Below are 27,802 nucleotides of genomic sequence, written 5' to 3' on the forward strand. Positions count from 1 at the left end.
ATCTGCCCAGCAGGAAGGAACAAAGGCTTTATTCAGGCCAGCTGTGGCTGCTGAATGTACCAGGACAGCCCTGCAGGCTGTGGCTGGTGTCAGGCTCAGGCCCCAGCACTGACAAACATCTCATGCACATTCTGTGAGTTTGCATCATCTCTTCTGCCCTATTTCTAGGATTTTCACTTCATAAAAATAGCAGGAAAGTGAGGGGCTACCTGTTGTGGGTGTCTCTGGCTCTGGACTGAAGGCACTCAGACAGCAGTTCATGCTCACACTCAGGTGTTTATTATTCCTTATCAGTCAAACAGCCTCACTGCTGGGAGTTCAGCAGCTTTTCATTACAAGACACAAAATGCCCAACAATCTCTTGGTCCAAGGGCTTGTGAGACTGAACTGTCCAATGAAGAGCTGACACCTGGATTATTTTCCCTTTTAACCCCAGAACTGATCCCACAGAGCTGCAGTGCAGACTTTTCTGCCCAATTACAAAATGCCACCCAAACCCATGGAGAAGGAGGAAGAAGCAGCATGAAGAAGAAACCCAGGACAGCACCCTGTGCCCTCCACCTTGCTGCCATCCACAACATCCTAAAAACCCCAAACCCTCAATTTCTCACCCAGTGACACACCTGCACTGCTCTCTAGAATCTATTGCACACTTTTGTGGGTTCCAGTCTCTCCTGAAGTCTGGGAAACTTTCTCCATGGATGAGGGTCAGAGTCAGTGCTGCCCTGGGGGTCAGGGCACCCCAGAGCAGACACAGAAATATTCCCAGTGTCCTGGGTTTCCAGAGCTGCCTAAATTTGAACATTGACTAAACTGTCTTAAAACAGTGCTTAAAAGTGGTATTTGTTTTAAAGCTGTGCTGTATCTCTTTGTTTGAAAATATAACCCATCATTGCAAACAGCCACATGGTTCAGTATTTCCACCACTCTGAACACGTGGAGAAGCCTCAGAGAACCTCATATTTGTGATGTAACAAGAAATTCTAACAGGACACAAAATTACTGGACATACAGTATGGAGAGAAGATTTTTATTTTGTCTAAAATGGGCATTTCCTACATCTTTATACTTGGTCTGAGGATGAAAAAAATCCATCACTGGCTATGCTCAGACACTCTCTACTCAAAGTTTTATTCCTGTTGTAAATAAAGGGCACTTCTTGATCCCACTCCTGACACCATTTTTGTTCCAAATCCAAAACACAGCACTGTAATAGCTACCAAAACCAAAAAAAATCAGCTCTATCCCAGCTGAAACCAGGGCAAGATCACAAAGTAAGGATGTAAGAAACCTCTAGTGTCATCTCAAGGCAAAAGCACCAGGAGTAAAGGCAAATGGAAAGACATTTCCAAATCCACACAAGAGAAACAAATACATACACAGAAAACCCCAAGGACTCTCAGTGGCTGTTCAGGAATAGAAGGTGCCTGTGGACTCATTCTTCAGCACACAAAATATCCATGTTTACCTTCATCACTGTTAAGACATTGCCAAGAAGCCACCCCAGCCCTGCTGTACCAGACTTCACCCCTGTGGCACCAGCACGGCTGTCTCAGGCCAGCAGGACACACAGCCACTACACTGGTGAGCAGCTCCTGCCATTTGTGCCTTAAAAATAAGTACATAACAAACCCTACACTCCTATTGCACTACACCAGTTTCATCTTTCCTGTGCAAACCCAGGGCACAGGAATATTTCTGTGTCTGCTCTGGGGTGCCCTGACCCCCAGGGCAGCACTGACTCTGACCCTCATCCATGGAGAAAGTTTCCCAGACTTCAGGAGAGACTGGAACCCACAAAAGTGTGCAATAGATTCTAGAGAGCAGTGCAGGTGTGTCACTGGGTGAGAAATTGAGGGTTTGGGGTTTTTAGGATGTTGTGGATGGCAGCAAGGTGGAGGGCACAGGGTGCTGTCCTGGGTTTCTCCTTCATGCTTCTTCTTCCTCCTTCTCCATGGGTTTGGGTGGCATTTTGGAATTGGGCAGAAAAGTCTGCACTGCAGCTCTGTGGGATCAGTTATTAACTTAAAAGAGAACATAATCCAGGTGTCAGTTCTTAATTAAATAGTTAGTCTTAAAAGCCCTTGTACCAAGAGATTGTTGGGCATTTTGTGCCTTGTAATGAAAAGCTGCCAAACTCACAATAATGAGACTTTTTTATTAATAAAAAATCCTAAACACTTGAGTTTGAACACAAACTGCTGTCTCAGTGCCTTCAATGCAAACCCAAAATCCCAGCTGGGAGCCCCACATGGAGCAATTTCAGGCTTGCCTGAAGCAGGAGAGCTCGCCGTGCTGCTCAGGTGTTTACCTGTGAGCAGACAGACTTTCCCCTTTGTCATTACCATCAGGTTTTGTGTTCAGTCCCAGGCCAGAGCAGTAGATGGGAGCCCAGGGCCTGCTGGGATGGGGTTTTACACTTGTGCTGTCCTTTTGCCCTTCCCCTGAACTCTTTTCATTTCAGTCATGAGCAAACAGTCAGTGCCTGAACTAACAACCCCGCAATCCTCCAAAGCACGCTCCTTACAGTACCAAACAAAGGGAGGCCCGCGTGGGCCGGCCCAGGCCAAGGAATGCAGCTTCGGGGTTCTGCTCCATAAATTTAACCAGCACGACAAAAAGGAGATAATGTGAGCCTTCGTGATGATCTGAAAGGGGGAGGTTTGTGTCCCATTGATTGCGGTCTGGCCCAGCGCCAGCCCCGAGCCTGACCGACAGTTGAACCATATCGTTAAGGCGTGTAATACAGCTCGAGTCTTGTACAGCAGCCAATGAGTACATATCCAGAGGGCAAAAGTTTATAAAGAGTCGAGGCTGTCCTGTTTAACCCTCTCACACTGCCTGTAATATACACTGCTGCCATTCACAAATAGGCACTTTGCTATTAAAATGTAAACCTTCAACTTTCCGTACTCGTGGAAAATGTACATGTGTGTCTGATTTCTAATGTGCAGCAGATTTATAAAGTGATCGTGGAAAAATATGTAAAACTGATCTTTTTTTTTTTTAACCAGGGAAAAAAAAATCCAACCCACTTTTATTTCAGCACTACTTCATCCATGGTTACTTTGTTGTTCAGAGATGTCTTCTGGGTTGTTCTGCAAACTCTTTCATACAGATGGAGCTATTTATTGCCTTGATGTCACCTCATTTAGCATGTGGCTGGTATTTTTATAGATAATTTTTTCACCTAATGTTGCTGTTAACATGTGGAATGCTCTTTATCAGTTTTGTAAGTACAGCCAGTTGATCTGAATTGTTCTTGCAACTGCAAACTTTAAAAATAAAAACAAACCTCGTGAGTAGCTTTTGTTGGGTGAGGTTTGTGCTAAAGCGCTTTGCTGTGCCGGTTGCAGCCCTGGTTGTATTAACTGAGAAATATAAAAGGAGGGTTGGAAAGAAAGCAACGTCCAGTCATTAGAGTTGATTGACAGAGTCCTTCATGCACAGCCAGAGTCACTGTCCTGATGCTGGGCAGGGCCCCTGGTTTGTTTTTTTTTTTCCCCAAGTAGATTTCCTTTCCCAGAAAGGCAGGAATACAATGTGGAAGCGTTTCTGTTAGATTGATGTATTTTACACTTGAAATGACCTTGTTTGTATTTGCTACAACTGGATATTTCTTGACCATTATAAACATGACTCCCCATCCCTGGCAGTGTCCAAGGCCAGCTTGGACTGGACTTGGAGCAACTGGGACAGTGGAAGGTGTCCCTGCCCATGGCAGGGGATGGAACAGGATGAGCTTTAAGGGCCCTTTCAGCCTAAATCAGCCTGAGATTCCATGGGCACAGAGTTAAGAGCAATGCTCCATCTGCTACAGGCCCTACCTGGCAGCAGACAGTATTTAATATTTTAAACCCTCACACAGTGCCCTGAGGCTGAGCAGTGTTCTGGTCCTGAGCACTTTGGTTTCACCAAGACATGCTCAGCTCCTGTTCTCAGACAGGTGCTTGCAGGAAATCCCTGCTGAGAACCATATTTTACATCGAGTCAGGAGGTGGTTGGGAGCATTTTTCAACACATTGGTTTGACAAGAAACCTTTAGGGTGACAGCTGCTTTCATCCCTGTAATCACTACAGGAGGAGTCTGGGGGAAATTGGAAGCTGGGATGGCAGTGTTATGTTTTGTCAACTTCTTAAGCTGGATGTTACCAAAGTGCTTGAGAAAGTGTGAGTTTTGCTGCACAGCTGTTACAGGCACAGGTGGGGCAAGTGCCAGAAGTTAATGCCCAGGGTGCAGCTGGTGTCAGTGCTTTGTCTATAGTGCAAGCTCATACACCTTGTCCAGATGCTGGATGTAATATGTAATATTGTAATATGGATGTCACAATTAAGTTGGGTCTTAATTAATCTCTTCTCAATTCCTTTTGAACTTGGAGCTTGATGAGGTTATGTACAATTGCAAGCACAGGGAATAATTCTTAGTTTTGTTTTTATCTGGTGTACAAAACAAAAGGCAAGGGGGAGAAAAGCTCTATCTCCAGGAAACTGGCAGGAACAACTTCCATGATAAACAGTTGCTCCTTGAGCATGCTGTACTCTCCTAAAGGCACATCGGGTCAGCTAAAGGTCTGCAGCATCTGAGCTAGGAGATCCCTCCAAAGAGGAGGGATTTAACTGTAAGTGGGAGGTTTTAACCCTAGGCACCATTTATTTGCATGTTTCTGCCTGAAACTAGCATTTTGGGAACACGTTTAACAAGCACAATATATTCCATGCATTTGCTGGAATAAACGGCGCATATGAGCTTCCTCAGATGTGCAGTCAGCAGGGAGCTGTCTGGCCCGTGATTTTACACATTCTTGCATCTAACTGAGATGTTCTGATGCCAAATCCAGCACTCACTGACTGCACCATGTGTGCATTTTAACACACCTTACCAGCATCTGTGCTGGGACCAGCCAGTCAATCCTGCCGGGTACCTGCTGCCCGTCCCCTGACTTCTGGGGCTCAGGCTGGGCCCTCCCAGGGGCTCCCCTGTCGGGAGAGACCCTCCTGGAGTGGTCTTGTGTCAGGATAGACAGACCCACTGGATTCTTTGGGTCTTCAGTTCTTGTTTTTTGTTATCTTACCTAAAGTTTTGCACGCTGTCCACATCAAGCTCAGCACGCTGGAAAAGCACCTCAAAAATGCCCAACAATCTCTTGGTCCAAGGGCTTGTGAGACTGAACTGTCCAATGAAGAGCTGACACCTGGATTATTTTCCCTTTTAACCCAAGAACTGATCCCACAGAGCTGCAGTGCAGACTTTTCTGCCCAATTCCAAAATGCCACCCAAACCCATGGAGAAGGAGGAAGAAGAGGCATGAAGGAGAAACCCAGGACAGCACCCTGTGCCCTCCACCTTGCTGCCACCCACAACATCCTAAAAATCCCAAACCCTCAATTTCTCACCCAGTGACACACCTGCACTGCTCTCTAGAATCTATTGCACACTTTTGTGGGTTCCAGTCTCTCCTGAAGTCTGGGAAACTTTCTCCATGGATGAGGGTCAGAGTCAGTGCTGCCCTGGGGGTCAGGGCACCCCAGAGCAGACACAGAAATATTCCTGTGCCCTGGGTTTGCACATCATCCTGTGGCAGAGCTTTGTTGGATCTCTGGGATCAGTGACTGCACCCCAAAGTCCAGCACAGGATGGGAGGCAGCTGCACTGACCCCTTGAAACAGCAGCAGAACCAGCAGGGAACAGGGAATCTAGATTGCCACATGTTTTCCTGAAATTAGGCCCAAGGCATTAAATGTTCTCAGGCGCTGAGAACTGGCACATCAAAAACCTGCTGTCTCTCCCCTTCTGTTCAGTAAATGCAGGGGATATTCCTGCTCATCACATGGCTTCAGCACATGAAACAAAGTTAAGTGCATCAGTGAGGAAAGAATTGTGGAAATAGTGGATTTTTAGTGCTGTGCAGAGGTGCAATGTGCACTGCAGAGCCCGTTTCAGGTGGCACACGTGTGTTTTCATTTGTTACCCATGTGTTCTCAAGCCATGGCTGCAGCAGTTTGTCTCTGTGATGGCTGAGTTTTCAGCTCAGTTTTTAAGGCATACATTGTTCAGCATTTAATTGGTTCTGGCACTCCCAGGTGTGCTTTGCACAGTGTCCTCCCATCATGTCTGTGGCACAAGCACTGTCCTCATTCTGCATTTCATGGAAATCATGTGCATGGTCTGGAACTCAAACAAGTGTACCAGGTACTTTAGTTGTGTATTTTATGGTAGAAGATAAAGGTTACTCCTCCCTTAATTTACCAGATCATGTCACTTTTAATGTCTGAAATGCACTGTAGCCTCCTCAGACAAAGCACTCCCTGTATTTAGGAAGCAGACTTTTTCCAGAGCCATTAATAGTTTGATTTTATTATTTCATGAAAATACCAGCAGCTTTTGAATTGTGTCTTACATTACCTGCCATTTTCCTTTGTTTGAATTAAGATTGTTTTATAATTATTTCAAGGGGTAAAAATTGTTACCAGGCTGAAAGTCATTATGCCAAGCTACAGCCCAGAGCAGGCACTAAATTTTCTGTAAACCTAAAAAAAATGAGTTTACAATGGAATCCCTGAATTTTGTCTGTACCAGAACCAGCAAATTACTGCTTATCTGGGCTGGGATAACAAGCTGGTGAGACTGGACCTTTGCTGGTGACACTTGCTGAAGTTTTGGCAGCTGTTTAGGTCTGGCTAAAGGAAATGATTCCTAGAGAGTTTGGGGGGAGCCCTGGGGGTGAAGGATCCCTTGGGAAGGAGCCCATGGCCAGGAACACCCCAGGGGGGGCTTGGCTGGCAGGCAGGGCTGCAGCAGGTCCAGTCTGGGAGGAGCCTGGTCCATTCAATCTGGTTCCAGGTGCCAGAATTCCATCTCCTTGCACTTAGAGCTGTTCCTTGTGCAGGATTTGGGGTGTGCATGCTCAGGCTGGGTTCTTGAGCAGCTCTGTGGTTGCCACTGCTGTTCCCTTCCCCAGATGAGAAATCCCCCAGATACACATTTTAAATGAAATCCAGTGGTTACTGTGTTGGTCATGGGGTTTTGTCCATGTTGGTTTTTCTCAGAAGTTGCTACATTTCCTAAAGTTGTATCATGATGAATAATTATGCTGGGTATGATACTGAGGAAACTGAAAGATGTAAATCTGTAAATAATTTCTAAATAATTTTAGAACAGGGATGGTTTGTTTTAGCAGAAAAACATCTTTTGGTATACAAGGTTTGAGGCCTTCTGAATTTTATTTTTTTATGTTTTTGTCAAGGTACTCAGGGTACAATTCAGGGAAACTTTTTAGGTGCAAGAGACCATTAGAGATAAGTAACAGTTGTTGTTCTCAAACCCACTGTGTATTTATGCACCTCTGCAGGAATCACAGATCCTGATCTGCAGGATTGCAGAGCTGATGGTAGGAACCTGGTGGGGTGGGTACCTGTTGGGGTGAACACGGAGTGAAGGAGCAAGGACAGGTGATTCTGGAAAGCATGTGATGTCTCTTGGAGAGTTTTCCCAACCTAAGTTGGTCAATAATTATCCCCACTAATATCTGACCACTTCCTTCATCAGGTTGGTGATGTGTCTGATTACAGAACTTCTGGCTTTAAACTGGCCAGCTGAATTCCAAGGATTCTGTGACCTGCTCGGCAAATGCCCAGCAGTTAATGCCATGCACTGGTTCCAGTGAGCAGAGTCAGCTGGAGTGAGAGCTCCAGTGCTCAGCTGGGAGCAGGGCAGGGCTGCAGTGTTCATCCCAACCTCCCCACAGCCTCTCCCAGCCCTTTGTGCCTCCATCCAGCAGCACCATTCCCTGCTGTGCTGGGCAGACGTGAGGGCATTCCTGCCTTGGATTGCTTTTGTGTGCTTATTAAAAAGGAATCAGCAGATCTGCTGAGTGCCTGCCTAATGGAAGCCAGATGTGGGCACTGCTGCCCGCTCTGCTTGACAAATCTGCAGCTTTGGGGATTTCACCAGCGTTGCTTATTATTTACAGAATGTAACTTGAGACAGTAGAACAAATTTTTAGATTAAAAAAACCAAGTGGTGTGGAATGTTTTTAGCTGTGCAGACCAAACAAAGCAGTTTGCCAAGAGGGTGATGGACTAAATCCATGCAGTGGCACTGGGTTGGAGAGCTGCTGGCCTTATCACCAAGAAGGGAATGATCTGTTATCACACCAGGAGCAGTGACTGAGGGCACAGTGAACACTGAACTTGTACTCTAAAGTGCTTCCTCTATTTTCAACCAAAACCAAAACATAAAACCTTGGCTCAGAAATTGCCAAACCTTCAGAAATCCATTGTGGTGCCCTTTGTAGCACTGGTACTTTTTCTCTGACCTGCTTTGAGCCAAACATTAGAAACCAGTGTTCCCTGAAGTGACAGTGCCTGTGGAATTAAAAGGCCCTGTTCTATCCCACTGCCATTAGGGTGGTCTTGTTTGCAGTGCTTCAGATCCCTCTTCTCAAGGAACTAAAAATATTAGAGAGACTGGTGTGCTGAATATTACAGAACTACAGAATGTTGGAGAGGCTGGCACAGGGGAGTGTTTGTCTGAAGGATGGTTCCTGTAAAACCCTGCTCCTGTAAAACCCTGCTCTGTCCCAGCTATCCAGCCTTCCAAGATGGAAAGTCTCAGCAAAACATTATTGATTGGCCACTGTTAATTAAAACCCACCTAAGCTGCAGGCAGTAGCTCTTTGAACTTGTCAGTTGGTGCCATAGAGAGGTTTAAGACCCAACAGGGGCTTCTTTAAATAGTGATCTTTTGGCATTTTCCTGCTTTGGGAAGTTAGAAAGTAGGACAAGCAGCAAGGTGTGAATGATACTGGTTGGAATTCTTTAATTCCTCTGGAACTTTTGTCTCAATATTTTGCATTCATGGAGGCAAACACTGTGTTTGTTGCTTTGTAAGACTCTGGTAGGTAAAAGCAGGCATGTGTTGTTCACCTCTTGTGTAGGTTTAGAAGGACAAGAATGCTGTACCTGGTGCAGGTGAATCCTGTGTGTATCTGAGGAATTTAAGGGGCAGGAGAGGTGACTTGCTCCAGAGCCACAGAACATTAATAGCACAGCTCTAACCACTGCATTAAGAGATGTCAAAAACTTGAAGGAAAACAAATTTGAAAAGGGTGCCCAGGCTTCAGGTGTGGGTCAGGGCAGCTGAGGGGGAAAGGTGACAAGGAAATGAGAAGAAAACATCTGCAGAGCATGGACCCCAGCAGGTAAGTGCTCTCTCCTGGTGGTGGGCAGCTTGAAAAGCAAGGTAATGCTCCATGGGACCTTCCTGCTGTCCCTGGATCAGACAGGCTGGAGTTCTGGTGCAGGGTTTTACAAAGAGTCAGGATGGGAAGGGAGAGCACTAATCCAAAATGGTGCATTTGGCTGGGAAATTTGTAACAGCAGTAGCCTGGAAGAGCTGTGAAATACCATGGAGCAGCCCCAGAGTGATGCTGCTGGGAAGGGACAGGGAATGATCAGGGCTCAGCAGCCTGTAACACAATTCTTCAGGGGCAGGGCGTTCCAGGAGCTTGAAGGAATTCAGAGTATTATTTTTTAACAAAATTCTGCTAAGGGAGGAACCGAGCCTGCAGTTCTGCAGCCAGTAACAACCTCTGATGGCTGTCAGCCCACAAGTGTGTGTCCTCCTTATTGTCATTTTTAACAGACACACAGAAGGGTAAAGTATGTTAAGCCCTGCTATGGGGGCCCTAATTAATGAGGATTTTACTTCTGTCATGTTCCTATTTCCATAACCATGGAGTGTGCAGTCTCCTGGCACTGTCCATTGGTGAGAGCTCTCTCTACGTTTTTGCACTCTTTCTTTAGAGCGGTGAGAAGAAATGGTCAAATCCCTAAAACTGCTGATAAATACATCCCAAAACTTTCAGAGAGCATATGCTGCTTAGGTCACTTCATCCTACTAATTTAGCTACTTCACTGTAGACAAAGACCTTCTGTTTTTATTATTGTATGGTTCTGTGTCTTATAGAAATGTGTGAGCAGACACCACATCTTCCAGATCCAAGTGTTTGTGAAGACCTGGGATTTTTGAAGGCTTTGTATTTCAGAGAGCCTAGAACTCAGTGTGCAGGCAGGTGTCAGTGGGAGGCAAGGCTGCAGCAGGTGATCTCTGGTGTCTCTTGCTGCAGGACCAAGGCAGAGCGCGTGCGGAAGCCCCGGTGCTGCAGGGGACCCCAGGGGCTCCTGCCCCGCTACCTGGAGAGCCAAGCAGAGGGACAGGAGCAGCTCTTCAAACTGACAGACAACATCCAGGATGAGTTGTGAGTACACAGCCACTTCCACTTCTGTCCTGTTTGCTGCCATCGTGTTGTGAGTACACAGCCACTTCCACTTCTGTCCTGTTTGCTGCCATCGTGTCTTCATGTCTAAAACTGCTTTACACACAGACACAGGTTCAGTTCTGGGCCCTCACCACTGCAAGGACATTGAGGGGCTGGAGTGTGTCCAGGGAAGGGAATGGAGCTGGGGAGAGGGGTCTGGAGCACTGGGTGGGGGAGCTCAGCCTGGTGGAAAGGAGGCTCATGGGGCTCTCCACAGCTTCTGGCTCTCCACAGCTCCCTGACAGAAGGGTGCAGCCAGTCCACAGAACAGGAAACTGGAAGAAGAGACAGGATGAGAGGAAATGGCCTGAAGTTGCCCCAGGGGAGGTTCAGGTTGGATATTGGGGTACATTTATCCATGGAAAGTCATAAAGCCCTGGCACAGCTCCCCAGGACAGTGGTGCAGTCACTGGAAGCCATCCTGGGAAGGATTGAAAAGCCATGTGGATGTGGCACTTGGGGATGTGTGTTAGTGTTGGCCTGGGCAGTGGTGGGGAATAGTTGGATTTGGTGGTCTCAGAGGGCTTTTCCAACTCAAATTATTCTGTGATTCTGCAGGGGGAATATCAGTTTGGATTGGGGTCTAAATGCAGAATTCATCCCTTGCCTGATCTCCCCCACAGTTACTGATCAGCTCTGTCAGGGCAGGGTATGAGATGCTGTGCCTGTCACCCACCAGAGCATCTGCCAAGGCAAAGGGTCAGAATTGCTGATGGTGGAGCTGGCAGAGGGAGGTACAGGTTCAGCAGGGTCACTTGGTGTCACCAGTGTCACTGGGCAGGTTCCATGTTCCAGGTTCTGCCTGAGGCAGAGATTGCAATCTGCCACTTACTTGTGAGTTCACATTTGGGGTATCCTGTTTCCATCTGCTTTCAGGATCTTTGTGCCTATTCAGGATGGCTCTTAGAGGGGGAGACTGGAAAGAGCAATTTGTGACCAAAAGAAACCCCTGGTGTAGCCCATAGCAGTGCAGTGGCCTTTGTCATCAAGTCACACTGTTCATTCACTGTGACTCTGGCTATTAGAAACATCATTCAGCAGGAACACAGTGTTTCTTGTCATGGAAAATAAATACAAAATTATGCCTCTGACTTTTATCCTAGTATCATAATCAGAAACACATTTGAAGACCTGATTATTTGCATATTTTCCTTCAGAGTTAAATCCATAAAAGGGGGTTTAATACCTTGCTCTACTGTTCTAACTAAATGTTTCCACATTTTTTTCCAGTTAGGCTCGCTGTTTCACTTCTGGAAAATATTGTGTAATTACTTCCTGATGTTGTTAAGAACCCCACAAATTCTCCAGAGATCTGGTTGCTTCTACTTTGTTCTACTGGATCATGTTTCATTTAATTTTTCATTTTATTAATTTGAGATATTTTTAATAGTGTAGATGTATGGGTTTAAAAAAAAAAAAAGTTGTATCTTGCAGTAATATCTGAAAAGGTTAAAAATACCAGTTTTAAGAACTTGACACTGAGAAAAAAGAAACAGCTGGCAAGAGCAAAGGTAGTGGTGCATGACTCAAACTTAGAACAGAATGTAGAGCCTGAACTACAAATTAGCTAATGTTTCTGGGCTTCTCCATTAACTCAGTGACCTCTGTTTCCATTCCTCAGAATATATACATGCCACCAGTAAAAGTCTTTTAAGGAGAAGTGCATGCATCATGTGCTGCTCTTACAGAGCCAGTGCAGCCCCTGGTCAGTCCCAGGGGCACCCCCTGGACTGGGGAGCAGCTGTCAGTGCCCCATCTGTCCCCATGGGTGTCCTGGTGTCCCTGGTGGTCCTGACCTGCTTGGATCTGGTGCTTCCCTCAAACACTCATCTTTGATGTGCCTGTCCAGGGCAGGCTGTTCTTCTGCAGCTGCACTGCTGCTCTGGGTTTAAATTAGGTTTTCTGTGACACTTCATAAAAAATGTCACTCTCCATCCTATTTAACTAATTTCAAAGGCAGAACCTTACTCTGAAGTGTTTGAATTCCAATGGAAAACTGCAGGGCAGGTGCTGATGTCTGGAATTCCTAATGTTGTCTTTCACCTGGCTTCCTCTAAGCCAAGCTCCACTTTTCTCCCAGTTTGTTTTACTTAAAGGAGCAGAGGTTTTATCCCCTCCTAGAGCTTCATCCAAGCTTAGAGGTGGGCAAAGCATGTTCCAGGCCCTTTTTAATGAGGCTGTGTCCTTCTCAGCACATGGCAGTGTGGGGACAGAGTGGGTTGGAGTTGGTGTGTGCACCTTGCCCAGTGTGAGGAGAGTGAGGGCAGGGACACAGCACAGAGGGAAAGGCAAGTTCAGTGCAGAGCAGTGTCTTTGAGAGGACTGGGAATAAAGAATTACTGGAGTTATCCTTTTATACCACAAAAAGAAACTATGGCCTGACCTCTTGCCCTATTTTTGGCTATTAACATACCTCTTATAGCTCTGGGTTTATTTAACTACAGATCAGAGTAGCTTGTGTGTGCAGTGATATTTAACTGGTAGAGCCAAGGGTGCATTTGGAGATTTGGGAACTTTTCTGTTTACCAGAAACACTGAGTTAGTGACAAAGGTCACAGATTTCTAAGCCAGTGGAGGATTCTGCAGGATGTGAGGACAGCAGGCAGGTTTGTGTGAGCAGTGGCTCAGAGGGCAGCAGTTGGGATTCTGCAGCCTGTCAGCAGCAGAATCCTCCTTTACAGATGATTGTCAACCCTGGGGGCTGCTGGCAGAGCTTTTTTACTCTGTTTAGCACTGCTCTATTACTCTGCTCAGCTGTGATTCCACACTGAAGTTACTGTATTTTTCAGCTTTTTAAAAGCCCCACTAATGAGGTTCATTTCAGTAGTAAACCAGAAGTGGGGGAGAAGCATTTGTGTGTTCAACTTCAATTTCACTTTTGCACCTTACATTTATTCTTTTACACAGCAGCCTTTTCAGCCATCATAGCTCTCAATATTCCTAACTCACTCTTCTCTCCCTCTTCCTATTCATCACTCAGCCTAATCTCCCTGGGGAAACCTGCTTGCTGCTTAACCTCTCACCCCTTGTTAAACAGCTAATTTCTCTTTTCTGCTACTGATCCTGGCAGCAGGTTCAACTTGATTTTGGTTCTGAAGGCAGGGAGGTGTGAGGAGCAGAGAAGCACAGGAGAATTACAGGGTAGCTCTTGTCTGCAAACCTTTCACATATCAGCTCTGGAACTGAAGTTAGTTGAAATTAGCTTCAGCATTAGGACTTGCAGAGCTCCAGAGCAAGGAGATTACTGTTCCTAAGTCCTTGTCAAAGGACATTTTTATGTGTAGCTGTAATGCCCAAAGCTGGTGGCCAGGCAGGCAGCACCAATATTTGATTTACAGCATGATCTTTTTATAAAAAGGTGAGAGTGTCCTTCGTTAGCTCCATTTCCAAAGAGTTTCAATTAAATACAGAAGAATTGTACATGTTGCACTACTGTTGGACTTTGAAGGTCACAGAAAGGTGAGGACAGGGGTTCATTTGCTGGTTTTAGCTCTAAGCTAGCCATGCTTCCTCCTTTGCTGCAGCTTCATCGCCGTGGAGAACATCGACAGCTACTGTGTGCTCATCTCCTCCAAGGCCGTGTATTTCCTGAAGAGTGGAGACTTCACAGACAGGGACTGCATCTTCCTGGAGGTCAGGTATGATGACCTCTACCACTGCCTGGTGTCCAAGGACCACGGGAATGTCTACATCCAGCTCACCAAGAAGGCTGTGAACACGAGCAGCGGGCTGGCCATGCCAGGCCCCTCCCAGCAGCGGCCCATGGTGAGCACTGGCACCCTTCTCCTTGTGCAAAGGGATTCAGGCACTGGCACCCTTCTCCTTGTGCAAAGGGATTCAGGCACTGGCTCCCTTCCCCTTGTGCAAAGGGATTCAGGCACTGGCACCCTTCTCCTTGTGCAAAGGGATTTAGGCACTGGCACCCTTCTCCTTGTGCAAAGGGATTCAGGCACTGGCTCCCTTCTCCTTGTGCAAAGGGATTCAGGCACTGGCACCCTTCCCTCTGAGCAAAGGGATTCAGGCACTGGCACCCTTCTCCTTGTGCAAAGGGATTCAGGCACTGGCACCCTTCCCCTTGAGCAAAGGGATTCAGGCACTGGCTCCCTTCCCCTTGTGCAAAGGGATTCAGGCACTGGCTCCCTTCTCCTTGTGCAAAGGGATTTAGGCACTGGCTCCCTTCTCCTTGTGCAAAGGGATTTAGGCACTGGCTCCCTTCTCCTTGTGCAAAGGGATTTAGGCACTGGCACCCTTCCCTCTGAGCAAAGGGATTCAGGCACTGGCACCCTTCTCCTTGTGCAAAGGGATTCAGGCACTGGCTCCCTTCCCTTGTGCAAAGGGATTCAGGCACTGGCTCCCTTCCCCTTGTGCTCCCCTCTGAGCAGAGGGATTTAGGCACTGGAAACAGCTGCTGCCCAGGTTTCAGGGGCTGTAGAAGTGGCTCCCTAAACTCCTGAGAAAGCTGAAGAAAGGCAAACACTAAAATATTCCCACAGGCTGAAAAGTAACAGGAAGAAATTTGCATTTCCCTGTGAAAGGCTTTTAACTTTTAAGCCCATCAATGCAGCCTGGGGACTTTGCTGTCTGTGGAAGCCTCTCCTGCATGCAGTGGTTTTTACTGTGAGGTCTCTAATGCTGCAGCCAGTGTTTATGTTTGTGCCATTACAGTAGTTGCTCAGGGGCTGTTTTACAGGCACAGTTACAAGCTCACCCCTGACCCAAGTCAGTTCACATTCCAAACAGAACAGGCAGATAAAAGTCAGGGGGGGAGGCAAAGGGAATAATCTCAGATATGGCAGTGTGTTCCTGCTCTCACCCTGGAATATCTGTGTGTGTACCTGGTGCTCCCTCACCCTTCTTCCTTGCTCCAGCCTAAGTGCTGAGAAGGAAACCCCACTGAAACCTTTCTGTCCCTTACCTCAGATCTAAAATCTATTCTGTTTTAGCTGACAGCAGGAGCACATTAAGAAAAATCCCCTTTCTTTCTGCAGGTGAAAGTGAAATCAGAAGCTCTGGCAGTAAAGGTGTCCCAAGAAATCAACTATGCAAAGAGCCTTTATTATGAGCAGCAACTGATGCTGAGACTTAGTGAAAATCAAGAGCAACTCGAGCTGGACTCTTGAAAATCCATTTCCTCACTGCCAGAAAGAGCTGCAAGTACCAGGCTGGAGCCAGGACTGTGTGACTAGAGAAAGGAAAAAATATAATTTTAGTATTTAGAGAAAACAAAAGAGGTGGCTTTTCTTTTTTAAGCACTAGTTGTATACCAGAGGTGTAGCTGACACAGCTTTGGGTCTGGGAGAAGCCCTGTATTTTGCTAACATGTATATATGTACAAGTGTCCATGTAAATACAACTGCAGAGGGTGTTGGTATAAATATGAGTCTGTTTACTGTGTAAAGAAATTAAAGGAGCTCTACTGAGTCATACTGCACTACCTGACAGAAGCCCTTCTCTCTCTCTGTCTTTTTTTTTTCCTTGAGAAAACTGATTTTCACAGTACAGGAATGTAGATAAACCTTTAAAAAATAAAATCAAGAATTAATTTCAGCTTTTGGAGCACAGGTGTCCTGTGGTTTAGAGCTTTAACACCATGAACAGGGTGCATTAACACTGTGACTAGGGGGCATTGGTTGGGTTGTTTGGTGGGCTTTTTGTTGTTTTTTTCTCTTAACTCACTAACACAGGTAAATACAGGAGACCTGGCCTTGCACTGAAATGTCAGCCTCTTTTTTTAACAAAAGAATTGTATTTTGGTAAATAATACAGGCAGGATTCAGTTTTACATTCACAGTCTGCATCTCAAAGCCTCTTTTCTGACTTGTTTTTGAAGTAGTTGAAGTGAGCAGCCTTGGAAATTGAACATTTAACTTCAGATTTTTCCTTCCCTCAGGTGGAGGAAGGGTGGGGGGAGAGGAGATTACCAGCTTGTTGGACTTCACAATATCTTGAGAAGTAAACTTCTAAATAAAAAACCAACACTTTTTTTTTTCTGATGTTGTACACCACATTGATATTTGTCTCATTAACTGTGACCACACTGAAGAGGGAAGAATGAGTGCTTCAAACACCTGGACCCACAGGAACTGGAACCCTCAGTGTCACATTTCCTCCCTGGAGGTGCCAGCTTTGGGGATGAGAACACAACTCTCCAGTGTCTGCTGAGAAACCTGCATTTTAAAGTGTGACTTCAGAAACCTTTTGGTTCAGTGGAAGTAGAGCTTTTAAAAGTAATTTGAAGGTAAAGTCCTTTCATGAAGGCACATGGGAATATTTTGGTGCTGAGGGTTAGAATGAAACCACTCTGAGCTCTGCTGAAAGTGGGCAGGGAGAACCAGGAGTGGCTGTCACTGCTGTGCTGAGCACTTCAGGGGATGGATGGAGTGTCTGGGGTGTGTAACCATCCATGAGGAGATGATGTGCAAGCACCAGAGCAGCCCCTGAACAGTGGCACCCCTGGGGTGCCCTGAACTCAGAGAGTTTGTGTGAAAAACCTGTCCAGCTTCAAGGTGGAGTAAAGAGCAGATGAAATAACACCTCAGCAGGGGCAGGGAGGAAGAACTGTCTCTGGTAAAGAGACCCACACAGCATGGAAATGACACCTTTCCATGTCTTCCTTCTCTACTCTCCTCCCTTTCCTTGCCTCTTTTCCCAGTCCTCCCATCCCCTTTGGCCATCACATCCTTTCCTGTCCCTCCTTTTCCTTCCTTTCCACCTTTCCTCTTCTTTACTGTCCTCCCCCTTTCCCTGCCCTCCCCTTTATTCCCCTGTTCTCCCCTTTACTGTCCTGCACTCTCCTCCTGTCCTCTCCTCCCTTGCCTTTTCCCTGGCCCAGTTTCACCCCAGCGCTCCTGTGAAAAACTCCAGGGGCTGTGTCCCCACTGTCCCTGCTGGAAACAGCCCCAGCCCACCCTGTCACCAAGTCTGGCTCCAGGACAGACATCAGACAGACAGGTATCACTTGTCTGCCCCCTCCTGAGCCAGGCAATGTCTTCACCTTCTCAAGGCATGAAAGAAACTGTAGAAAAGAATTCAATTTCAGCTCCCACAGCAGGGCTGAAGTTGTGTGTCCTGCATGTGTGGCACGGTCACAGTGCAAACCCCTTTTCCATCATCCTGGTCCCAGCAGCTCCTGCAGCCTGGGGGGTTCCTGCAGTGATGGGAGCAGGGGGCAAACATGACCAGCACCCCTCCCAGGAGCTCAGTGTGGTCCCACTGAGCAGCTCCAGCCCCAGGGGCTGCTGTCCAGAGCAGAGCAGAGCAGAGCAGTGTTTACATTTTTGTGGGAGAAGCTAAGTGCCTCAATGGGCCCCATCTCAAAGCAGAGCAACAAGCAGACATTTCCCAGGGACAGGCACCTTTTGATCTCTTCACTGTCTCATTTCCTAAACTGCTTGATGCTTTTCAACATTTATCTGTTTTCTCTTCACTAAAATACTTCATAACATCTTAGCCCAACTATATTTTTTAAACTTCTTTTTATCTAAAGCACTGTTAAGCACAAACCTGCTTCCCCCAGTGCACAACCCACTGGGCTGCCAGATCCTCTCAGATTTGTTGTTTTCCTTCTCAGAGGAGCCCACCTTGATTTGCTGCTCACAATGGCTTCACCTTCACACTGAAAAAGCAGCTTTCAGTGAATATACTTTCTTTAGATGACTGCTTGTTGCACAGATACTAAAATAAAAAAAAAAAAAAGAACAGCAAAGCAAAATCAAAGCACATTTGAATTAAGTCAAGAGTTGCTCAAAATCCACTTATACAAATTTCACTGTGCATGTGCATGTATCTGTACTACTTCCTTAAACATATACACCTCCCCAAAAGTACTTCCAAATTCTCTTGAAAAGCAAAGGCTGTGCTCCAAACTCCTCTATTCCACCCTCCTAAAGGTTGTTGCAAAGAAAGAATAACCTTAATTTTCTGAAAATAAATACAATAAAGTAAAATAATAAGATAAAAATAAAAAATAATAAAAATAAAACCATAAAAACATAATAAAATTTGCCCAGAGCTTCAGACTCCAGTTTGGATTGCTGCAGCATTCCAGCCTGACAGCACACTCTTACTCCACAGTATGTTGCTTAATTTTATCAAATGCAGGACTGGGACAAAGCACTTCCAACTCCCTTTGTGTTGCAGGTTTGACTTTTTGCAGCCCATTTCTGGCAGCTGCTGGGCAGCACAAATCTCCTTCCCCTGCCACAGCCCTGCCTGGCTGAGGAAACGTTCTGTGAACAGGACTCAGAGCAGTTTGACCAAACTGTGGAGCTTTTGTGGCTCTCCAGAGCAGATTTTCTGGAGTGGGAGATGGGGAACTGAGAAGTGGAGTTGAGAGCTCAGCCCCAGCTGGGTCTGGGACCAGCCCTGCTCGTGCCTCGGGTGCAGGAGAGGGCAGAACCTGACAAGGATTCCTGCCCGAGAGAAAAGGTTACTCATTAACCACTGACAAACACTGGGGAAAACCAGTGCTGTTGTTTTGTTTAGCAGAACCACAGCACATTTTTGGCCAGAAATACAAATGCTGTGGGTGCAAGCTGCAGTTCCCTCTGCTCAGGGCCTGGGGACACTCAGGATGAACAGAGCACCAGAATCCCAGAATCCAGACTGGTTTGGCTGGGAAGGGACCTCAAAGAGCAGCCCACCCTCCCTCTGCCATGGCAGGGACACCTTCCACTGTCCCAGGCTGCTCCCAGCCCTGTCCAGCCTGGCCTTGGACACTGCCAAGGATGGAAATGTCCTTGGAAATGTCTGGGCAGCCACAGCTGCTCTGGGCACCCTGTGCCAGGAATATTTAATTTATACCCAGCACAGTGTCTCACAGGGCTGGTGTGTGTTTGGGTTTTTGGGGTTTTCTTCCCTGTAGCTGACTCTGCACTGCCCAGCCCTGCACCCTGGGCTGCTCTGGGCTGACTCAAAAGCACTGAAAGGCCATGGGCCAAGTAAACAGCTTCCATGTGCATTTCCATGTTGGATAAATGGCTGGGTCACGCAGAGGACAAGGGCTGTGGATGGGAGCTGCAGAACAATGGGTTCTGATAATGCCAGCAAAAAAAAAAAAAAAAAAAAAAAAAAAAAAAAAAAAAAAAAAAAGTCCCCTGCATGCTGCAGCTGCAGAGGAATTCTAATAAATAAAGGAGAAATCCATCATACCAGCTATCCCTCAGCCCTCCAGACACCACAAAAGCAAACATTTGCTCTGCCCCAGGAGGGTGACTCACCATTCCTGAGGACTGCTGCTCCAGGGCCTTTGGCAAACAGCTGACATCCAGCCCTACAAACCACTGGGTAGCAAAATAACGATGTAGCAAAAAACCTGTGTCTGCATGCAGGTTTAATGGGAGGGAAAAAAGGAAATAATTTTTACAAGTAACCCCCCATTTGCACGGCCAGACTCCCCCCAGCTTTCTTTGGCAAGGCAAGGCCCCAGCAGCAGGAGCATCACCACTGGCATCTCCCCCCTGCCAGTGGGCAATTCCAGGCCCTCCCATTCATCCTTTTCTAGATTTCCTTGAATCTCAAAGTATGAACCTCAAAATATGAAATATTTACAGTATTTGAGGTAAACACCCCAGCAAGGTGAAGGTTCTATTCAGCACACCTTCTGTGCCAGAACATATCTTTATTTGTGGTGCAACAACACTTTCACTGTCCTTCAAGGGATTTTCCATCCTTACATCCTTACCCCCACTTCACACAGGCAAATGTTCTGGAATTTTGTGCAGAAATGGGCACAATCATTATCTCTGACCTGGTCAGTACAAGCTGACTCCAATCATGCTATTTACAGCCACAGAATTGTTTGGCTTCCATGTTTCCATGGTCCTACCACTGCCTTGGGCAACCTGTGCCTGTGCCTCATCCTCACTGCAGAATTTTCTTCCTTATATCTGCTCTGAGTCCACTCTCCTTCACTTGAGGGCCACTTTCCCTTCTCCCATAGCTGCTAAAAGGTTTATTCCCATCTTTCTAGTGAAGCCTCTTGAAATACTGGAAGGGGCTCTGAGGTCTCCCTGGAGCCCTCTCTGCTCCAGGTTGGTCTCCAGCTCTCCCAGCCTGGCTCCAGAGGAGCTCCAGCCTTTGGAGCATCTCTGTGGCCTCCTCTGGACCTGTCCCATGTCTTTCCTGAGCTGGGGGCTCCAGACCTGGGTACCTTTCCTTCCTCCCTGTGTTGGGTGCCTCTAACCTGTACCAGCCTCAGCAGACAATAAAATGCCACCTTCACTTGGCACCTCCTGGTTTTGTGGCACTCATCATTCCTTGGTATTACTACTCCTACATTCTGCTTCACTCACTCTAACTGCTGATCCTGTCCATAAATAAATACATTTTAAATCAGACCAGTATCTACCTGGAGAGATTCTGCGCTGCTGATAAAACCTTGTGAGCAAAAATAAACAGCTGCCAAGGTCATAATCACAGTGAGATCACACCAGAGCTGACATTTATAAGCAGCTTTAAGAGCCAGCTCCCCCACTTTCAGCTTCCTGATTTCTAACAATAAAAATCCACATTACACAGTACAACTTCACTCACCTTTCTCTCCACAGACACCTTTGAGCACACCCCAGAGGGAAATCAACATGCAGAAGAAGATGAATTTACACATCAGCCAGCACACATCCAGGAACTCCCACAGCAGGGCTGGGAGCTCCCCCAGTCCCAAAGAGCAGCACCCACCTCAGAGCAGAGCCCAGGGCAGCAGGGACAGCTCAGCACTGCTCCTCTGCCCCAGCCTCATGTCTGGGCTCACCCCGAGCTTATCCAGGGATGGTTTGCTGCGGGTCCAGGGGAAACAACCCCCCAGAGCACAGAGCTCTCCATCCTCACCTCGGGCACACCAAGCTGCAGCTGAGAGAGGTTTCACTGCAGCTTCCCACACAAATCCTGAACTGGGCACCACTTCTGACAGAAAACCCATCCCTGAGTGACCATGGGCACCATCCCAGGGGCTGTGCATCCACAGAAGCCACATCCACACCTTCTCCAGGGGGCACCCAGCAAGGACCCTCCCAGCTCCCCTGAGTGCATCCAGAGGGGGCAACGAGGCTGGAACACAAACCCTGTGAGGAACCCCTGAGGGAGCTGGGGGTGCTCAGCCTGGAGAAAAGGAGACTCAGGGGTGACCTTGTCACTCTCACAGCTCCTGGAAGGTGCCTGTGCTCAGCTGGGGCTGGGCTCTGTCTCCAGCAGCACTGACAGACCCAGAGCACACAGCCTCAAGCTGCACCAAGGGAAATACAGGTGGGTATTAGGAGAAGTTTTTCACAGAAAGAGTGATAAAGTTCTGGACTGGCTGCCCTGGGAGGTGGTGCAGGTCCCCATCCCTGGGAGTGTTTAACAAAGCCTGGATGTGGCACTGGGTGCCAGGGTTGAGTTGGGGTGTCAGGGAACAGGTTGGACTCGATGGTCTTGAAGGTCTCTTCATGATCATTCTGGTCATTCTGTGACTTGGATTTGGTGACTCTGTGACTCTGGGCTGTGATTTGGTGACTCTGTGACTCTGTGGTTTGGTGACTCTGATTTGGTGACTGTGGTTTGGTGACTCTGTGACTCTGTGGTTTGGTGACTCTGTGACCCTGTGCTCACAGCCAGGGACACGTTTCCACCCCACCACACCGGAGGAGCCTCGCAGCTCCAGGACGAGCAGGGAGCATTTCTGGCCGCCTGGCTCCTGCTCAGAACAGAAATATTTCCCTTGGCTTGTGCGAGTTGCCGGGACAGAGCGAGGCTGGAGGAGGCTGGAGGAGGCTGGAGGAGCCAGTTTTCCATTCCCCCTCCCATTACTCTTTTTGATTGGCACTTTAATGAGGGCGCCGGGGGTCGCCCCCCTGCCAGGGGGCCGGTTCATGCCCCGTTTATCTCACAGCCCATGTAAGACTAAAATAACACGCCAGGCTGAGTTTCACTGCCTTGTGATCCCCCGGCCCACCGTGATGGATTGAGTGACTGCAGCAAGCTGGCAGCTGAAGTGTGTTGTAACAGGATCTTTCTGTCAGCGCAGCACAATGGATTTGCTCATTCCCGGCCTTTTCCCCGCGCTCCCAAAGTTCATTTTCCAGGGGACTGCAAAGTGTTAATAAATAACACAGCAAAGGTGATGCCAAGCTGTGCAGGAGGGGCTGCAGTGCCAGCTCCAGCACTGGCACAAGAGCAGCCATCAATCCACCCCAGAAAGGGGGAAAGTTCTCTGCTGCTCTTCTGGGGAGCTCGTTCTGCTGAGCCAACACAGTTTTTGTCTGGATTTTTAAAGGTTTTCTCAGCCTTCTGATGGTTACATCCTTATAACAAACTTTCTCACACGCTTCCTGTAAATAACTGATTGTTTTGCATTCTTTTAGAGAAGAAATTTGATGGACTCTGTTGGTTTGTCCAGTGTGGCACTGTCACCCTCCAATCCACTGTCACTTTAAAAAAAATCTATAAAAAATAAAAATGTTTTTTTTTAAAAAAAATATATAACCATCTTTTAAAAATCTATAAATGCTGAAGTCAGAAATTTAAAAAACTCTTTTACCTTGAAAGAGCAGCGTGCCCATGTCGTGTTATTTCGTGTCCTGTAGTGGCACAGGGCCTCTCCCCCACCCACAGGGAACAGGGCACAGCCCCAGGGCTTCCCAAATCCCCTCCAGAAGAAAATTCCCTGGAGCTGAACTTCACAGGCTGCAGAATCAGGGTGAACAAGCCACAGGCCTTGTCATCATCTCACTTATTTGCACCAATATAACCCATAAATTCACTAGAGTACCTGGGAACCCTGTGTGAGGCCTGGATTATGGGATAGATACCTGTCTTTAGTATCCTGAACATTCAATATCCTCAGATCTCCTCTACAGGAAAACCTCACACAAAAGGGTTTGGTTTTTCTTTCATTTAAAAAACTGGAATCTAGGAAATGAACCAAATTTTTTAGTCATCCAAAGTGGTCCTCTACTAACTGAGACCTTGTCTCTGTGTCCTCAATATCCCTTCATTCTCCTTGTCACTGTCTGCAAAGTAAAGAATTTCCCTCAAATTCTGGGGAGAACAATGTAATTTTCGGTTCTTGCCATCCCAGCAAGAGTGAGCAAATGAGCTTCACAACACAAGGGGCTCTTTACTTCCTGGATAAGAATTTTTGACACCACAAATTTCAAGCTAATGACTCTCCAACACTCCAATAACCAGCAGTCAGACCAAAACCCCACCCTGGTTTTTATAGTTTTTATATATATATATATATATAAATAGGAGGGGTGAAAGCTGTTTCCCTTGCTTAGGACAGCTCTGTGGATCTGTATACCCACAGTTTCTTTAAGGCCTTGCACAAGACAGCTAAAAACAGCTCCAAAATCAACTCTAGAGGTTCAGCTGCCACAAAATCAGTGTGTTCTCAAATATTTCCTTGTGGATTCCTAGAACCCTTTTCCATCCCTAGATCCATCTCACTCTGGGCAAAACCAAGGGTGTTCCTGCCAGCTGGAGACATCACTAGAGACAGACTGAGCAAAGGTAAGGAAATGAGAATGCAGATGTTGCAGGGACTCAAAGATCAAGGAAAAATGAATCAAAGATCAAGGAAAAATGAATCAAAGATCAAGGAAAAATGCATCAGGATCCAAACCAGAGAACACGGTGAGGAAAAGGAGCCAGACTGGGGAGCTGCCTGAAAAACTGCTCTCAGTGGCAGCTGTGTGAATGGACCACAGAAATCCCTGCATGTGCAGATTGCAGCTCACAGGGCTGCAGGAATGAGCTCAGGGGCTGAGGAGCTTTACTTGTGAGAGAGGAGAGACCCCAGCCCCAGGTGGAGCAGCAGGCAGAGCCCATGGAGTCAGAGCAGCACAGGCTGCTCCTGCTGGGAGCCTGGGCAGAGCCTGGAGCTGCTCCTGTGCAAACTGCCCAGAGATGCCAGCCTGGGGCTGTGCCCCAGCTCTGCAGTGCCCCTGTGCCCAGAGATGCCAGCCTGGGGCAGTGCCCCCAGCTCTGCAGTGCCCCTGTGCCCAGAGATGCCAGCCTGGGGCTGTGCCCCCAGCTCTGCAGTGCCCCTGTGCCCAGAGATGCCAGCCTGGGGCTGTGCCCCCAGCTCTGCAGTGCTCCTGTGCCCAGAGATGCCAGCCTGGGGCACAGCCCCCAGCTCTGCAGTGCCCCTGTGCCCAGAGATGCCAGCCTGGGGCACAGCCCCCAGCTCTGCAGTGCCCCTGTGCCCAGAGATCCCAGCCTGGGGCTGTGCCCCCAGCTCTGCAGTGCCCCTGTGCCCAGAGATCCCAGCCTGGGGCTGTGCCCCCAGCTCTGCAGTGCCCCTGTGCCCAGAGATGCCAGCCTGGGGCTGTGCCCCCAGCTCTGCAGTGCCCCTGTGCCCAGAGATGCCAGCCTGGGGCTCTGCCCCCAGCTCTGCAGTGCCCCTGTGCCCAGAGATGCCAGCCTGGGGCTGTGCCCCCAGCTCTGCAGCTGCAGATCCAGCACTTTGAAGTGCCAGCCTGCCAGCCCAGCTCAGGGCTCAGGGATGTGCCACCAACACCTTGGGAAGCTTCCCTGGAGCTGCCAGGGGTCCCTGTGCCAGGGGTCCCTGTGCCAGGGGTCCCTGTGCCTCCCTGTCCCACTGCAGCTGGATCTGCCCCTGCAGCCAGCCCTGGCTGCTCCTCGGGGAGAGCCAGACACCGACAGCTCCCCACAGGAGAGGGCACACCGAGCCCGGAGCAGAGAGCCTGGGAAAGATCAGGAACGGCGAGTGGGTGGGGAGGGAGCTCCAGGGACCAGTGGGAGGATGCGGGAAATCAGGAACAGTGATCTGAAGAACTGGTAACAATGATTAGATCTTTTTGGGTATGAATCATCTCAGAGACTCATCATTTAAATGGTGTCACTCAAGGGGCAGTAAAAAATACAGTAGAAGGCTTCAGCCTGGGCTTTGGAGGCACAGTGTGATTGGGCAAACAGGTCTGGGAAACTTCACCAACACATCAGAAAGGGAGCAGGTTTTGTGGAGAATACACACTCTGACAGATCAGACAGGCAAATTTGTCTTTGGCAAGATTCTGATGTTGCTTAGAGCTCTGATGAATCTGCCTGAACTGCTGGAGAAGGAGTAGCCTCACTTATCTGATGACCTTGTCCTTGCCCTGTCCCTCCCCAGGGGTGGAATTTGTATTTGAAGCTACAGGTTGTAAAATCAGCCAGCCAGAACCATCCTGGGGCAACAAACCCAAACCAGAACAGCAACACAACAGCCCAAACCAAGCAAACAGATGAGTTTGAACAGAACCTGCTCTCTGGGTTCACCAAACCCCCCCAAGAGCTCCCATCCTTGCAGGGGAAGGGGAGCAGAGGAGGTGCTGCCTTGTGCACATCTCAACTCCTTTTACCTTCTTACACAGCTGCAGGAGAAGGAGAAACTCTTTGATTAACAACCTCAGCAGGCTCAGGAATTCAGCAGGAACCACATCACAGTCCCCATCCCTCTCTCCACACCTTCCACATCACACACCCCTGCTCCCGGCCTGCAGAGCCATGGCCATTTTCTGCCAACCTAAAACACCTTCCTCACCCAGTCCAGGCTGCCTCTCACCTCTGGGCTCCTTGCTGGATGCTCCTTTGCAGCCAGGCACCCACAGCTGGCAGGGGCTGAGGAGCTGGGTGTGAACAGACACTTACAGAGAGTTCAAAGAACTTCCCAGATCCAGAATGGGGATGGAAACCATCCCTGGGTGTGGAACAGAGCAGGAGGCAAAGCTGGAATGGTTCACTGCTCCAGGAAGGCTCTGAGCTCCCTGAAGTCAGGGATGATCTCCAGGCTGCTCTCCCCTTTTCAGACACACAGCTGCCAGCATCCACCATCCAGAAGTGCACTGCCAGAAGGAGCTTCTTAGAAAGGTTCTACATTTTTTATAAATTTAGAAAAAAAAAATCTACTTTTTTTTTTTTTTTTTTTTCCTTTTTGGACTATTATGGAATTTAGGCACACACAGAGAGACAGAACACACAGACAGGACTTGGCTCCTGGAAATGCTGTGCATTAGAGAGCTGCTGTTGGTTTCAGACCTTCCTGAGCAATGATGAGAGAAAAGGGAAAAGGAAGATTAGAGAACCCTGGAGCTGCAATTTCAGCAGGGTGAAATACCAGCAACACCAGGTCCTGCTCTCCAGCAGCCCTGACAAACCAGAGGTAGGGTTAAAGATAAAAACCTTCAGGCCTCACCACTGCACACTGATTGTGATGGAGCAACTACTGCAACCCCAGGAACTTGAATTTGCTTGGAGCTTTCTGGGGAGGAGGGAGTGGAGACCATGGGGATTTAGGGAAGGCTCAAGAGAAGAAGTCCAGCCCTGAGTTCCACACCTGCATCTGGAGCAGAGCCCATTCCAACAAGGTAATGTGAGTTTGAGCCAATACACCATGTTGAGTTATCAGGATCTGTTATTAACCTAAAATAACTAACCTTGATGCTTAGCATAATGCTATGTTTTTACAACATCTGTCAGCAATTATTTGTATTTACTTGCACCGCAAAGGCAGAAGAAAAGTCAGAGAAATAAACACCAGAATTCCCACCAGTCTTGTGTTTTCCCACAAAGAATCTCTAATCATGGCTGTTTAGACACTCCCATTTGTTCCTTGCTCTCTCCAGTATGTGTGCAAACCCAGGGCACAGGAATATTTCTGTGTCTGCTCTGGGGTGCCCTGACCCCCAGGGCAGCACTGACTCTGACCCTCATCCATGGAGAAAGTTTCCCAGACTTCAGGAGAGACTGGAACCCACAGAAGTGTGCAATAGATTCTAGAGAGCAGTGCAGGTGTGTCACTGGGTGAGAAATTGAGGGTTTGGGGTTTTTAGGATGTTGTGGATGGCAGCAAGGTGGAGGGCACAGGGTGCTGTCCTGGGTTTCTCCTTCATGCTTCTTCTTCCTCCTCCTCCATGGGTTTGGGTGGCATTTTGGAATTGGGCAGAAAAGTCTGCACTGCAGCTCTGTGGGATCAGTTCTTGGGTTAAAAGGGAAAATAATCCAGGTGTCAGCTCTTAATGGGACAGTTCAGTCTCACAAGCCCTTGGACCAAGAGATTGTTGGGCATTTTGTGCCTTGTAATGAAAAGCTGCTGAACTCCCAGCAGTGAGACTGTTTGACTGATAAGGAATAATAAACACCTGAGTGTGAGCATGAACTGCTGTCTGAGTGCCTTCAGTCCAGAGCCAGAGACACCCACAGCTGGGACCAGCACAAGTTTGGAATCTCTTCCCTCTATGAGCAGCAATCATCAGTCCTCGTTCACCCTGCAGCAAGCAGGGACCAACCCCTCTGCAATTGGTGCTAACTACAGGGTTCTCACAGCAGAAACCAGAGCTATGATGTTCCTTGGGTTCAGAGCAGCTCCTGCTCTCCTGTCACCCTTAGGTCAGATGTGACACACACACACCTGATCAGGGTCCAAGAAGAAAAGTTTTTTATTCTCAGTGTTCTCCAGCTTATATACTCTGAACAAAGCGTGATCTTAAGTCATTAATACATCA

At 47.9% G+C, this 27,802-nt stretch overlaps 1 protein-coding gene and 1 long non-coding RNA gene across 5 annotated transcripts in view; one reads left to right on the forward strand and one right to left on the reverse strand.

Annotated features, from left to right (window-relative positions):
- Positions 1-15,866, forward strand: part of VPS13D (vacuolar protein sorting 13 homolog D) — a 102,672-nt gene extending 86,806 nt beyond the window's left edge. For all 4 annotated transcript variants that reach the window (XM_050982564.1, XM_050982567.1, XM_050982565.1 and 1 more), the window contains 3 exons: positions 10,128-10,259; positions 13,844-14,084; positions 15,308-15,866. In XM_050982564.1, coding sequence (XP_050838521.1) covers positions 10,128-10,259; positions 13,844-14,084; positions 15,308-15,439 — 505 coding nt within the window. In that variant the 3' untranslated portion in view covers positions 15,440-15,866. The remainder of the gene's footprint in view (positions 1-10,127; positions 10,260-13,843; positions 14,085-15,307) is intronic.
- LOC127060337 (uncharacterized) lies at positions 15,616-25,914 on the reverse strand. The gene is made up of 3 exons (XR_007779268.1): positions 25,864-25,914; positions 19,538-19,638; positions 15,616-17,993 (listed from the first exon to the last, which is right to left on the reverse strand). It is a non-coding gene; the product is annotated as an uncharacterized LOC127060337 (long non-coding RNA).
- Positions 25,915-27,802: the final 1,888 nt, after the last annotated feature.

Source organism: Serinus canaria, chromosome 21 (assembly GCF_022539315.1).
Source record: "Serinus canaria isolate serCan28SL12 chromosome 21, serCan2020, whole genome shotgun sequence".
Classification (NCBI taxonomy): Eukaryota; Metazoa; Chordata; class Aves; order Passeriformes; family Fringillidae; genus Serinus; species Serinus canaria.